This window comes from Choloepus didactylus, chromosome 2 (assembly GCF_015220235.1).
Source record: "Choloepus didactylus isolate mChoDid1 chromosome 2, mChoDid1.pri, whole genome shotgun sequence".
Lineage (NCBI taxonomy): Eukaryota > Metazoa > Chordata > Mammalia > Pilosa > Megalonychidae > Choloepus > Choloepus didactylus.
The window spans coordinates 50,443,519-50,458,415 of NC_051308.1; the positions used below are offsets into that span (position 1 = coordinate 50,443,519).

General features: G+C 34.5%; 1 protein-coding gene across 5 annotated transcripts in view; it reads right to left on the reverse strand.

The window, feature by feature from the left end:
• Positions 1-2,143: 2,143 nt before the first annotated feature.
• The window catches only part of SYT14 (synaptotagmin 14), a 294,941-nt gene continuing 282,187 nt past the window's right edge, over positions 2,144-14,897 (reverse strand). For 4 of the 5 annotated variants that reach the window (XM_037824609.1, XM_037824629.1, XM_037824619.1 and 1 more), the window contains 3 exons: positions 11,010-11,199; positions 8,334-8,390; positions 2,144-7,069 (listed from right to left, as the gene is read on the reverse strand). In XM_037824609.1, coding sequence (XP_037680537.1) covers positions 6,756-7,069; positions 8,334-8,390; positions 11,010-11,199 — 561 coding nt within the window. In that variant the 3' untranslated portion in view covers positions 2,144-6,755. The remainder of the gene's footprint in view (positions 7,070-8,333; positions 8,391-11,009; positions 11,200-14,897) is intronic. The other variant, XM_037824625.1, reaches the window with a different exon arrangement.

The following is a 14,897-nucleotide window of genomic DNA, read 5'->3' on the forward strand; positions in this document are numbered from 1 at the left end:
AATTCTTTAAAAAATGGCCTGATCACAACCATTCCATGAGTAATGGGCTGAAAAAAAAAGATTCTCTTATTGTTCTTAGACGCAGAATCTCTGCTTGACAAGGATAACTGACAAGAAAGAGTGGGAAGGGTGGCTGCAACTATTACATTAAAAAAAATTCATTAGAAATCTCCTCTCTTCATAGAACTAAAAAAAAAAAAAAAAAAGAGGTGTAGTGTGGTTTATTGTTAAAGTAGCTTTAAAAGTGATCCTTTTGCTATTTCCACAACATGAAGGATGTGACTCTGTCATCAAACTTGTCTTTTAGATAAGTATCTTCTCAGACTTGCTCTTTGCCTTATATCTATCATTGTAAATACAGACTGGAAGGAAACATTTGAACAATAATCCAAAGGAATTTACAGGAATCATAAAACCAACATAATAACAATTTGTTTATTATAGATATGAAGGAACACTTTGACAGAGTTATGTTGAATGTGAACAGACAGGAACTCATAATTAAATACCATTTTTCTTTTTCATTAAATATCTTCTTTTTCAGGAAGAGCAAGAAAAAGATCAATAACACTAACCCTAGTCTTAAACTTTCTCTTTTTTATCACTATCTCACTTAAGGATCTGATCTACAGGTACTGAAACATTGTTACCGATAATTCCATATAATGAGCTCAATATTCTATACCCATGTATCTCAGACAAAACTTCCTAGGGAGCTTAATAAAATGTAGATTCGTGGGCTCCATCCCAGACCAAATGAAATAGAATATCTGGAGGAAGGGCTTTGAAATACAAATTAAGATATCAAGATAATTCTCAAGCACACTAAAGTTTGGGGACCACTGTTTTATATTTTGGCCTTGGAGAGCATATGTACTAGAGTTTGATAAGACTCTGACCTGTATTCATACTTTAAGACCTAACTCAGAGGTTATCTTCTACAGAAAGATTTTTCAGAACTCCCTGTTGTACTTCTCTCCTAACTCCCCAAGAACTCTGTTCCTGACTCTATCTTAACACTTCATTATACCAGAACGAAATTACTTCCTCTTGTGGCTCTCTTCCCATCTGATTAGGAGAGCCCCATGAGGGCAAAAATTTTGTCTACCAAATTTATTATTTCTGTGTCTGTAGCACTTAGAACAACAGATGGTATGTAGTAGGTACTCATAAATATTTACCAAATAATCCATGCATAACCCAGGATTCATAGAAATTGTTGTATAAACAACAGTATTAATGATTTCTACAATAGAGAATTTAGTCTCACTCAATGTTTATTGTGCGCCTACTATGAACAAAGGGGCAAAGAAACGTAATGAAGGAATTTACTACTACCTAGGGGAAAGGGAGACACGTGAAATAAAACCAGCTGTAATCAAATCTTAATAAAGGGTACAGAAGAAGCATAAATAAACTGCAATGACAGGAGAGGCTAGGCCCCCTATAATTGTGCCTAAGAACCTCCTCCTGAATGCCTCTTTGTTGCTCAGATGTGGCCCTCTCTCTCTCTAGCTAAGCCAACTTGAAAGGTGAAATCACTGCCCTCCCCCCTACATGGGATCTGACACCGAGGGGAGTGAATCTCCCTGGCAACGTGGACTATGACTCCCGGGGAGGAATCTAGATCCAGCATCATGGGATGGAGAACATCTTCTTGACCAAAAGGGGGATGTGAACAGAAATGAAATAAGCTTCAGTGGCAGAGAGATTTCAAATGGAGTCGAGAGGTCACTCTGGTGGACATTCTTACACACTATATAGATAACATTTTTTAGGTTTTAATGCATTGGAATAGCTAGAAGTAAATACCTGAAACTATCAAACTACAGTCCAGAACCCATGAATCTTGAAGACGATTGTATAAAAATGTAGCTTATGAGGGGTGACAATGGGATTGGGAAAGCCATAAGGACCACACTCCCCTTTGTCTAGTTTATGGACAGAGGAGTAGAAAAATTGGGGAAGGAAAACAAACAAACAAAGGCACCCAGTGTTCTTTTTTACTTTAATTGCTCTTTTTCACTTCAACTGTTATTCTTATTATTTTTGTGTGTGTGGTAATAAAGGTGTCAGGGATTGATTTTGGTGATGAATGTACAACTATGTAATGGTACTGTGAACAATCGAATGTATGATTTGTTTTGTATGACTGCATGGTACGTGAATATATCTCAATAAAATGAATTTAAAAAAAGAAAAAAAAAAATTGCAATGGAAGCAGACAGGACACAAGAGTCTCTTCTCACCACTGGTCTAGGTAAGACATGGGCTACCAGACAAAGGCTATCCACTTCACAGGGTAGAAAGGTGATCATAAACAATTAAAATACCTTGTACTCCAAAGAGTGGTCAAGGAACAAATCACGTTGATTAACATACTTTCAGAATGTAAGTAAAGTCTAAAGTCACAGAGTAAATTAATCCCCAAGTCTTTGAAAATCAAAATCATCTACAAAGTATGACACAAGATACTGTTTGTGTCCCAAAAGGGAAAAAAACTGATTTTTTTGTTTGTTCTTTTTTGCCTTTTATTTATCTTTCTAGAGTGCTCTCTCTCTCTCTCTGTGTTTCCCTTTTCCTAGCTCTGCAATTCAATATTCTTTAAGGTGGGTGGGATTATCAATGAACATAAGGCTCTCCAGTTTTTCTGGCAACTTGTAAATGGGATAGATACAATGGGATAGACACAATTGCAATATCATAGTGATAATAAGCATGGGTTTTAGAGTAACTTACACCTGTGTTCTAATCCCATTTCTACTACTTAGTGAAAACCTTGGACAAGTCTGCTTAATCTTTCCATATTACAGTTTTTTTCATCTGTAAAATGTTGATAATATTATCTCATAGTGTTGTGAGAATTAAGCAATATAATGCACTGATCTCAATAAATGATAGACAGCATCATTATAAATTTTGGTGGGCAAAGATGAGGTTTAAAATTAATTTTAAGAAGTGCTTAACCTTGTGCTCCATAGTGTGCTTGGTGATGACGGTACTGATGGCTACCTCCAGTGTAGGCCACAGGTGTACTTGGGATGGTGAATGAAAAAAATTAAAAATGAAAACTTCTGGCAGAATAGTAACTACCAATGTGAAAATTCTCTGTGGTTGACTATCTAATCTATGTAGGCAAATGGTGATTTAGACAAATGAATTTGTGTCCTTTCTATGAATATATGGATATAGATCTTGAAAAATATCTGTTGGTGACTACTGTTCTTATTCCATCCAAAATGTACACCGTCGAATAGCCTACATCTGAGTCCACTTGAAAGACAATAGCATTTGGTCCCCTCACCCATGTTCATTCTGAAGAACATCCTCAGTTCCACAACCACTTCCCTTGTTGGTGCTATCTTACTTTGCAGACATTGACTATGCTTCTGATTCAACTGATTAGTCAAATGAAAATGATAATGTTATCAAGAAATTGATTTAAAATATTAGCCTGAGCATCTGCACTAGGCTGGATGTCCTAGCTGGGCCTACATTGAAACATGTATATATTAATCAAAGTAGTTTAGATATTTTCTTTTTATAAATTTTTAAAATTATTTTTGTTATGAAATATAACATTGAGAGTTCACTGAATGCACAGTAAGATAATATGCAAATGAATTTCATGCAAAATCTGGTTAGTACTGAAGACACAAGATTATGTAACAAAGCTTCTGAAAGTTAAGAGGAATGTCATACTAAACAAATTTTTTTACTGATTTGAAATACACTTTGTTTCCTGGGCAGTAATAAACAGCTACATTCTGCAGCCCATTTGGGAGACAAATAAAGACTGCGATCCAGGCTCAGGAGCGCACATGAATGCCAGTCAATTGCCAAGTTTGGACTACCTCATTTTATTATAAAACTTAGAGGATTTTAACAGAACAGTGAGAAAGTGGGTTGTCTTTTTTAAGTTTCTGAGGCAACACCTGCTGCCTACCAGTGGCCCCCTATTTGCCATAATTACTGAGATGTAAGATTTTTGCCTTCAAGCTTTCATGCAAATTCAAGCACACAAGAAAGCAGCAGTACTGTCTTGTACATTAGATTCAATGGAGTGAAGTGGGTCTCTTGAGCCCTATTTAATCTTTTCTAAAAGAATAGACAATTTTGGGGGGAGTAATTACTCTAAGTTGTGTCAATCTACAAGATAAAAAGATGTACATTTTGCTGTCTGTGGAGGAAAATGGCAGCAAATAGCACCCAAAACCAAATATAATTTCTAGCAAATAAACAGAAGAGAAAAATAATCCATAAACTTGAAACTTCAGAGATATTTCTCTATTTGGTTATCTGAAAAAGTCAGGGCATCTTCACCTTTAAAAAAAAGTCTTTAAAAATATATTGTGTGTGTGTGTGTGTGTAGGTTAAACACACATATTAGATAGTTCATAATTGTTGAGGACTTGGCAGCTGGGGTGGAGGTAGATTCCTTGATTTTTAAAAAATGTTGAGTTTTAGGACATATTGGATTTGATATTTAGATAAAAACCTAAGGATTATATCAAAGCACACACACATTTGGGAAAGGTCTGAAGAAAGGTTAGATTTACCAAATAACAACAAGTTATATATTTTCCTCCTCTAAAGGTGAAAGCACCAAGCTGGTGTTATTAACGTGTTTGATTAGGTTCCGTTACAGCTACAAATAAGACTGATAACTCTTTTTATTAGGTGGATACCAGTTGTTAGCAATGCAGTCAGTTATTTCAAAGCAGACAGATACTTGAAGCATTATATACCTAAACCCAATTTCTCAGTAAAATCTACATACCTTCTTCAAATTTTTTTCCATATGGTTGCTGAAAATGCTTAAATAAGACATTGTCTTTTGATTCATGCTCTAACTCTACAGCCTGACTCATTTATAAAAACCATGGAAAAAGTTCATTGATATGATAACAAAAGAATGGATTTTCTCCCTTAATGCAACTTGATAAAGCCCAAAATAACATTTTTTTTTTCTTACAGTTCATGAGTATGAATGTGTAGAGCTGCCATTTTTTAATTTAAAAAAATATTAGGAGTTCCTTGTCTTTTCGGATTTCTTTTAAGGCCCTTCAGTATGACCAAGTTAAAGTAATAATATCTATGCATGGTTTTGTTATTATGGTAATAAGTTAGAATAATATATAGTACTGAGTTGGGACTAGGAACAATGATATACTACTTTTTAGTAATTGGTAAATAGTATGCTTTTGTCTAGTTAATTAGAAATAAGAAAGAGAAAAAAAGTGTTTTTCAAATATAGAAAACATATGCATGTATTTAATAAAGATATGCATAAAATTTATATTGGGTATGAAGCAAAATTAAAAAGCAAATAACTTATAATATTCCTGATTAATCAGAATTCCTAAATATAAAAACAAATGGATGTGCCTTGACATTAAAAAAATTAGTAATTTATCTGCCTTTTACATACTTCAGAGGAAATAAGGATCTTATGACACTGTTCTGAGGAATCTTTACATTTATAAAAATCAAAGGCCTAATTTTGCAAATACAACTTTCAAGCTGTTTGAACAAATTTAACTTACATGAAAGGCACAGGATGACATCATGTTGAAAAACGTATCTGTAAATTTCATAAAATCTAGTCACAAGTTACCAGAAACTTCAGAAGGAATTTCAGAACTGTTTTTAACATGATGTTCTGATTCAGACTGAGTACTAGACAGTCTTTGTATCACAAATATCAATTGTTTGAAGTAAGAGTGAAGATGGTTTAGAGAGAGAGAAGTTTCTTGTTTTCAACGCTACCTGTTTTATGCAGTTTTGGTTACTAAATACTCAAAGCAGATTACATTTTTCTTTAACTTGAGTTTTTGATTTTCAACAGCTTATCTACTGTATTTTTCAGTGTGTAAAAAATGTATTTTCACGTTACTACAATTTTAAAGAGTCAATCATTCAAAGAAATTTTAAAGTAAATCCTGCTCTATTAGGTTCCTACATTGGAATACAAGAATACAGGAAGTGCTTTCAACAGAAAGTTACATAGTTCTACAGTACAACCTGTCTAAAAGACTTGCAAGGGACCAGTACAGTAACTTGGTCTCTTTGGATCAGGCAAAAGCAGAGGCAATGAAGACATGAGCTTTATTTTTAATAACATGTAAAAAATTCTTTTATGAAAATGAATGCATTCTTGCACTTAGATTTAGAGCTAGTAAGAAGAACTGAGGCACAATAAAACTAAGTGCATAGAGGGAAAATATTTGAAATAAAACAAGTTTCGATGTGATTGAAACCCTTCACCATTAGATATGACTTATGACAAAACTGGAGAATTACTTTTCCATGTTAAAGAACATTAAGAACACCAGAGAGTTGGTCAGTCAAGGCATGTTTTACGGCTAATATGTAGGGTGGTACTAAAGTAGTGTTGCAACTAAAATTCTGATTTTTAAAAATTCACTTATAATTTTGATTTTTAATGAATGTACTGGCTTTTCTGCTACAGTAAAATTACGTTCAAACCAAAAGCATGTTATTAACTCTCTGGAGGACTGTTAGTTTAATGATGATAGAAGTTACTCATTTTCCCAAACAAGCTCTACAGAGATACATCTTTTCTTCATTTATGTTAGCATTAGATGCTCTTTCCACTGAATTTAATGTATTTGATTGAATGTTGAATATGATTCTTCAGAGAACAGTTCTTCTAATGGTCACAGGTAAAAACAGTAATGTTGTAATTAGAAATAATGCTCCCTCGGATTGTAACTGCTCATTTATCCAACTCATCATGATTCTAACAGTGCATGCCATCTACATACTTGCTGTCCTTTTGACTCTTTCATTTCAGTCCAGTGATTGAGTTCCTCTTCTCCAGAGCTGTTCAGACCTAAAGAAATCCAACCTATCATTTCTTTTCTTTTCATGCTGCGTTTGTTATACACAGATAGTATGAGTGTCACATCAGAAAGTTGAAATAGGGCCACTTGAAAAACAAAGGTTTCTTTGTATACTGGATTTGGCTGCCCTCTGCGGATGGATGTCTTGCATTTGGACATCTCTTGACCCATGGAATTCAGCAGAGTTAACTTAACATACGTATCTACAGAAAAAAACAACATACCGCAAGTATCATTTGCAACAAACTCAAAACAACTTTCTTGTAACATATGCTGAGGATATTAAGTATATACATTTTATAAGGATATGGCGTATACCATGTTTAATGGAAATTCAACCAATTCTGTTTTGACTTCATAAAATGCTTATAAAATATGTTAAGTACAAACAATGCTAAGTAGGCAGAAAATATTTTTGGAGTAATAATATCTTAACCTCACTATTTCTATATTGCAGTTAGAATTTAAAGGTATACCTCATAATCCTTCCTCTATCCTCCCACCCCCATCCTCGACCTCCCACTACCACCCATGCCCATTACCATCCCCATTTAGCTTCACTAAGCAGGACATCATAGCATTAATAAACACTTAGCAAGCTCAATTAGCCACAACACTATAAAGCATTCCACTGTGTTCTCAGAGAATAAGAATAAACAAACAAATACAAATGAAGGCAAATGGTGAAGAGGAAAAAAGGAAGACAAGAATGCAAAGATGACATAAAAACAGCTTAGGATGAAATGTCAAAAAAATCTCTGCATGGATGTGGTTTTAAAAATATATTTGAAAAAAATTTAAGGGCCAAAATGAAGCCAAATGTATTAAGGGTTCAAAGTTTAGCAAACCAAGTAAAATTTTCTCCTGGTTTCATGCAAGAATACATTTAATGTGCTTTTTGGATAGTTAAAACAAATATTATAGGGTTTCTTTTTGGCATGATTTAATGTGAAATTTTAAGTAGTACGATCTCTTAACTATTTTCATGAATTATAAAAAAGAAACTGAAGTGATGCTTAGTGTACAAAGTAAAACATGAGAGTTCATTGCCTGATTATTTGGGAGATAAACCCTCTCTTTAAAAGGTTGTGTTTTCAAGTTGTTTAGACTCATGCAAATAGTCTTCAGCATGTTGATCCATCATGTGTACTTCATTTCAAAATTTCAATTTTAAAGAAAATTGTAATATTTCTCACAAAATATCTACTTTGTTTCTGCTGTATGAATCAAAATACAATGGAAGGAAAAAACTTTTATTTTTAAAATTTTGCTTGTTTTATAGATACCTGAATACCATCATCCATAATCAGAGATAAATTCTAAGTTAGTTTTATTTAAAGTACCACAGATAATAAATGTGATTTTTTTTGGAAACCAACATGGTGGACAGCTTCACTGCTGGCAATTTTAGGGTATTTTGTTTTTGCATGAAAAGACAACATCCAATTAGCCTCTACAGGAACTCACCTCGGATTATATAAACCTGTCCACCTATCAAGTGTTTTAGACAACAGAACAGTCCATCTGACAACAGGGGGTGGAAAGCAGTAAAAGAAATAATGACCAGATGTCAATCGTTGGGTGAAAGAGGGTCAAAGGTTAGAATTAAAGAGGAAACACTGTTCACTGGAGTGGAAGAACACAAAACTTCAGCATTTTAATTCAGGTAGAGGGTTGAACCAAAGGGTTGTTGGGTAAATTTCATGGAATGAGAATTTTTAAGGTCACTGTGTAATCTTAAACAAAAGCTACACTGTAATAATGATATCCTCTTGGTCTAAAGCACATTGAACATAGAATCATGTAAATTATCAGACTAAAAAAGGCTGAATAAAAGTCATTATAGGGTCATAATTATTATTGTATTAAGTTTTAAGTTTATACATGCAATATTTAATATTTCAAGTAGTTTTATTACTCCCAATGTAATACAAAATTATGCAATATAAAATATAACTACCAAAATTTTTGCTCTTGAATGTTGCTACTGTTTCTTTAGATGAAGTTGGATTACTCAGTCTATAATAGAGTTCAAAGCTTAGAACCTAGGTATATATGAAAGGCCACCCAATCTTTGATAAGATATACAGTTTAGAACAAACTGATAAAACTAACATTTTACTTTATAAATTCTCCACTTCCATATAGTAATTTTAAATGTTGATTTATATTTACTTACTAGTTACCTCCTAGACAATATCATTATGCTGATATTGAAGATGTAATTCTAAAATAATGGTATTTGCTGTAATCTACTCTTTTAACCTGAAAGATCCACTCTATGTTCTGGATGCCAGTCCTTCTAATGTCTTTATTACAACCTAGTCAATTCTCGGATATTTGAGACAATATTATCTATCTCATGACTAGTCATTCTTTCTTTACCTGTTTATTATCTGCCTTCCTCCCCTTCTTCATTTTAGTTCTGTTTAGTGTTTCTCTGTTTCTATTACAGTGGCTATAGTAAGGGTAGAAAGGCAAACATATAATTTCATTTGCTACTTTTTAGCGTCTCCAGTTAAATATTCATTTGTCAAAAAAAATTAAAACATTAGCTAAAGCAGGAGTGGCAAGCTGACATCCTCTGGCTAAATGTGACCCCAAATAATGTTTTGTTTATCTAGTACAGTGTTAAAAACTTTCTGAATCTGAATATCTTAAGGCACGGTAGGTTATACACTCTAAAGTTTATCACAGGCCTTAGCATGCTCTCAATCTTTGATCTACAAATTTTTCTCATTTAAGTTACCTCCCAGGCCATTTGACTTTGCATTCTAAGTATGTATTAATGAAGCTAACCAAGTCATTTCCAAATCTGTTTATCTTAGTAATTGCTTCTTTCCTCACTTAAAATTTTTCCTTCTGAAATGAGAAAGGGGACAATAATAATTTCATCCTTCTTTTATGCACCTTTATCTGATGTGAGTCTCACAATAATCCTGTGTGAAAGACAGGGGCTTAATTTTACCTATAAAGAAACAGGCTTATAGTTGTCAAGTCACTTGTCCAAGGGTAGAAACATGGATATAATTTTAACTTTCTGACTCGTAACTCAGAAGTAGATATATTCCATGATGTATGTAAGAAGAAAGGCTTCCAATATTGCTTGGGGCAAACCAAATATATTTTTTATGACTTCACCTTCATTAACTAAAAGACACTGCAACAATCAGAGTTTTTAGTACATTTAGAAGTAAAGTTAATTGACTCAAGGGTGGAAAAAATTTCCCCTCCTTCAGTAATGATTTGGTACTCAGAGTAAAAAACTGCTTTGAGGAAGTATGTGAGAAATATTTAAGCAAATTTAAGGGGCATTATTATTCAAGATTTCATTTCAATTTTTAGTTTAGGGCATTAACAACTTTGATTTTAGAGACATAAAAAGAAGCTGCTCCTTTTCCAATTTATCTCTCATAGGTATCCACAAACAGTTCTGGAGGTACATTAGGTGACAATTTCTGTGTACTCTGATAACCGACCCCACTTTCCCTGAGCTGCAAGAAAGAGAGAGAAGGAGAGAGAAGAGTGAGAGGTAAGCAGGACAGAGGTATGCCATTTTGCTTTCCCTTCCTAGCATCTAAGTTAAGGACCAAATTGTCCCTTACTGTTTGTCCTGGCAAAGGACATTTAAGAAAAGTCTCTGGTAGCAGTACTAGATTATGATTTTAAAGGAGGACAAATGTGAAGAAACAGTTTCTTAAATTGCTAAGGGAGAAAAGAAGGGGAAATATAGGAGTATACGTTAATTCACTGTACTACATGCAGACAGAAAACACATCGGTCTTCAGTTAACAACAATACTATGCACATTCCTGTTAATATTTGTGGGATATTAGTCACTTTTTGAAAACACTGTAATTTTTTCTAGTTTTAGAAGATAATGACTCTGATAGGGGTAACTTATTCTATAGCCACTATGAAAAATTAAAAATCCTGTTACCTTACAATTAATATTTTGAATTTCAAATTGTTTTATTTCCTAAATGACTAGAAACAGAAACCATGAAACACATTAGCTGATGATTACACCATTTCTTTTTTTTTTTTTTTGGTTAAGACAAAGTAATAGGAATTAAAGCCCCTAATACTGAGAGTTCCACAAGTGCAGAAAACATCAGAATTAAAAAAAATTTTTTCACTCACTGGGTGGTCTGTTTGCTGCCAAGTTTTTGAAGTGGCTGCCTTTTATCACTTCTGCTGATAGTCTTCCAGTTGTGGCATTATAAAGCAGGCCAATGAGAATTTCTGGAACTGAGCCATGTTCAAGAGACTGGCATGAGGATGTACTTTCACTACAGGACATTTCTGACATGCTCATTTGGGAGTCACAGTCCTGTAATAAAAAATGAAATTTTAATAGTATTTTGCAAAAGAGATAGATTAAATGATACATTGTTAATTTAGTGTTTGTTAGAATTAGGTAGGTAAATCACAATAAAGACAAGAGTTGTAAGTCAAATTCCCAAAACACAAAATTAAAAATATTGTCCTTTGTGTATTTAATCCCTAGATCTCTTTTTCATTATACAGTAGGCAAACAAATAACAGGAGATGAGAAAGATTCATACATCTCTGCATTTTTATGTACAAATTAGAGAAGATAAATTTCTTAAACTCATAGGTGTTAATGAACTAATTTATGAATGTGAAAAATTCTTAAAGGCTTATCGACCTTAAAAGACTGATCTATATTTTAAACTCAGTTACATCAAATGTAAATGTCCTAATCATGCCAAGGACAAAGATTGTCACACTTTGATTAAACAAACAAAACAAAATTATCTGCTATTTATAAACCAACAAGTAAAATGTGAGATACAACAAAGTTGAAAATAGAAGGATGAAAAATATTTACCATGCACATGATAACCAAATCAAAATTGGTATATCTACAGTGATACCATTCAACCATTACTAGAGATAAAGAGGGACACTTTATAAAGATTGAACTTTTCAATTTATCAGGACAATAAAATAATTCTAAGTTTGCATGTACTTAATAAAATGGGCTCAAAATATAGAAAGCAAAAATTGACAGAACTAAAAAGAGAAATAGAGAAATCGACAATAAGTAGAGACTTTAGCACTTTAGTACATCTCTCTCAGTAACTGACCAAACAAGCAGACAAATAAATATAGTAAGTATATAGACAACTTGAATATCACAATAGGCTAAACTGACTCAATGGTCATATGTAGAACACCATAGCCAACAACCTCAGAATACACATTTTCCTCAAGTACATAGTTACAAAAATAGTTACAAAAAGCAAATCACAATGGATTTAAAAGGAATAGTTACAAAAATAAAGCAAATCACAATGGATTTAAGAGGATAGACAGAAACCATTCAGAATATGTTTTTTGATCAACCAGAAATCAAACTATTTTCTGGAGAAGAGTACAATCCTTATATGTTTGGAAATTAAGGATATACTTCTGAATAACCCATGGGGAACTAAATGAAAATAAAAATAAGTAAATAAGTTCTTTGAAAAGACTAATGAAATTAATAAACTTCTGGGGAGTCCAATTAAGGAAAAAGAACCAGAGAAGGCACAAATAATATATATCAGGAACAAAAAGGGAGACATCATCACATATTCTACAGACATTGAAAAGATAAAAGAATCGTATGAACTTTCTTACAATAAATTTGAAAATTCGGATGAAATGGACAAATTCTGAGAAAAATACAACTAACAAAAATAGACACAAGAAGAAATAGAAAATCTGAACAGTCTTATAACTATTGAACAAACTGAATCTGTAATTAAAAACCTTTCCAAAGCACGCAAAAACAAAACAAAACAAAACAAAAAAAACTTTAGCCCAGATCGCTTCACTAGTAAACTCTAATAAATAATGCTACTCCCATTTTCACATTTTACTTGTTGGTTTATAAATAGCAGACAATTTTGTTTTGTTTGTTTAATCAAAGTGTCAAATAGTATAGAAAGAGGAAACAACTTCCCAAATTCCTTTAAGAATCTAGCAAAACCTTAAAATCAAAACCTGATAAGGACATATCTTAAAAAAGAAAAATTACAGGATGCTCTCATACATGACCTAAATTCAAAAACTCTGAATAAACTATCAGCAAGCCAAACCCAGCAATATATAAAAAGTGTAGCTATATCACAACAAAGTTGGGGTAATTCCAGGAAGATTCTTAATCTAATAAAGACTGCCTACAAAAACTCTTAAGCAACTTCATACTTAAGAGAAAATTTTTGAATGTTTTCTGTTTGAAATTGGGAAAGTGACAATGATACTGTGCCAGTCTGGATGTATTATGGCCCCCAAAATGCCATTATCTTTGATGCAATCTTGTGGAGGCAGACATATTAGTGTTGATTACGTTTGGAATCCTCTGATTGAGTACTTCTATGGAAACACTGCAAGTGAAACATTTGATTGGATTATTTTCATGGAGATATGCACCCCACCCATACAGGGTGGGCCTTGATTTAATTGCTGGAACCCTATAAAAAGCTCCCAAACTGAAGGACCTCAGAGCAATTAAGAGTGACATTTTGAAGAGGAGCTGCAGCTAAGAGAGGACAAAACATCCCAAGAGCAATATTTTGGAGAATGCCATTTTGAAACACCACCTGGGAGCAAGCAGATGCCAGCCATGTGCCTTCTGAGCTAACAGAGGTTTTCTGGATGCCAGTGGCCATCCTTCAGTGAAGGTTCCCTGTTGTTGATACCTTACCTTGGACACTTTATGGCCTTAAGACTATAACTTTATAACCAAATAAACCCCCTTTATAAAAGCCAATCCATTTCTGATATTTTGAATAAGGGCAGCATTAGCAAACCGGAACCGATTTTGGTACCAGAGAAGTGGGGTGCTGCTGAGCTTACAAATACCAAACATGTTGGAATGGCTTTTTAAATAGATAAGGGGAAGATTCTGGAAAAATTGTGAGGAGCTTGACAGAAAAGGCCTAAACTGCTTTGAAGAGACTGTTGATAGAAATATGGACTCCAAAGACACTTCTGATGAGGCCTTGGACAGAAATGATGGAAGGAAGGGGATCCTTGTTTTAAAGTGTTCTGGTGTCGGATGGAAGGCAGAATTTGAAAGCAATGAGCTGGGATACTTAGCTGAGGAGATCTGCAGACTATACGTGGAGGATATAGCCTGGTTTCTACTTGCAGCTTATAGCAAAATGTAAGTGGAGAGGGATAAGCTGAGAAATGAACTCTTGGGTACAAAGAAACCAGAAACTGATAGTTTGGAAGATTCTGGGCTTCCAGAAAATGAGACCCAGTGGCTACCACCCCATGTGAGGATTTAACCAAACATGGAAACTGACCACCATTTCAGTACAAGCCAGGATTGGAGATGGAGTTACCCAGAAAGGATTTGTGGAAAGTCCTACTGTCTGATGGTTTTGACCCCTGTAAACTACATGCCAAGCCTACAGAATTTTTGCAAGTTCTGTATAAAAAGAATCATTGACCGTCTGGACTGGAGGGGACACAGAAGGAACAAACTGAAGGAAAAGTTTCTTCAAAGACAGAGCCATGGAGGTTGAGGTCTGGACTCAAGAGGTCTTGGGCAGGGAGAGGAGAGCAGCCCACGCACATGGAAAGGGTGCGTTTGCCTCGGAGGTCGAGGATGGGCCTTCTGCCTTGATGTCCAGGAAGAGTGCTGCCACCCCAGGCCTCAGAGAGAATGGAGCACATTCCAGGGATTGGGGAGAGCCTGGCCGCCACCCCACTGTTCAGAGAGGGGAGAGCCTTTGCTCTGGAGAGGCAGAGTCTGGGTGGCACCCCAATGTTTGAGGAGGGCGGGGCCGAGAAGGTTGTCTCCCCAGTGTGTGGATATGTTGGAGCACTCACCCCAGCATTTGGAGAGAAAAAGGCTGTCATGTAAGCCTCTGGAAAGGGTGGCACAGCTGCTTTCTCAAGCCAAGGATACAACATCATTCGATAAATGACTCTCAGACTTTGAAATCTAATGGAGCTTGCCCTGCAGCTTTTAGGAACTGTTTTGGTTCTGTTAACCCTATTTTCCTT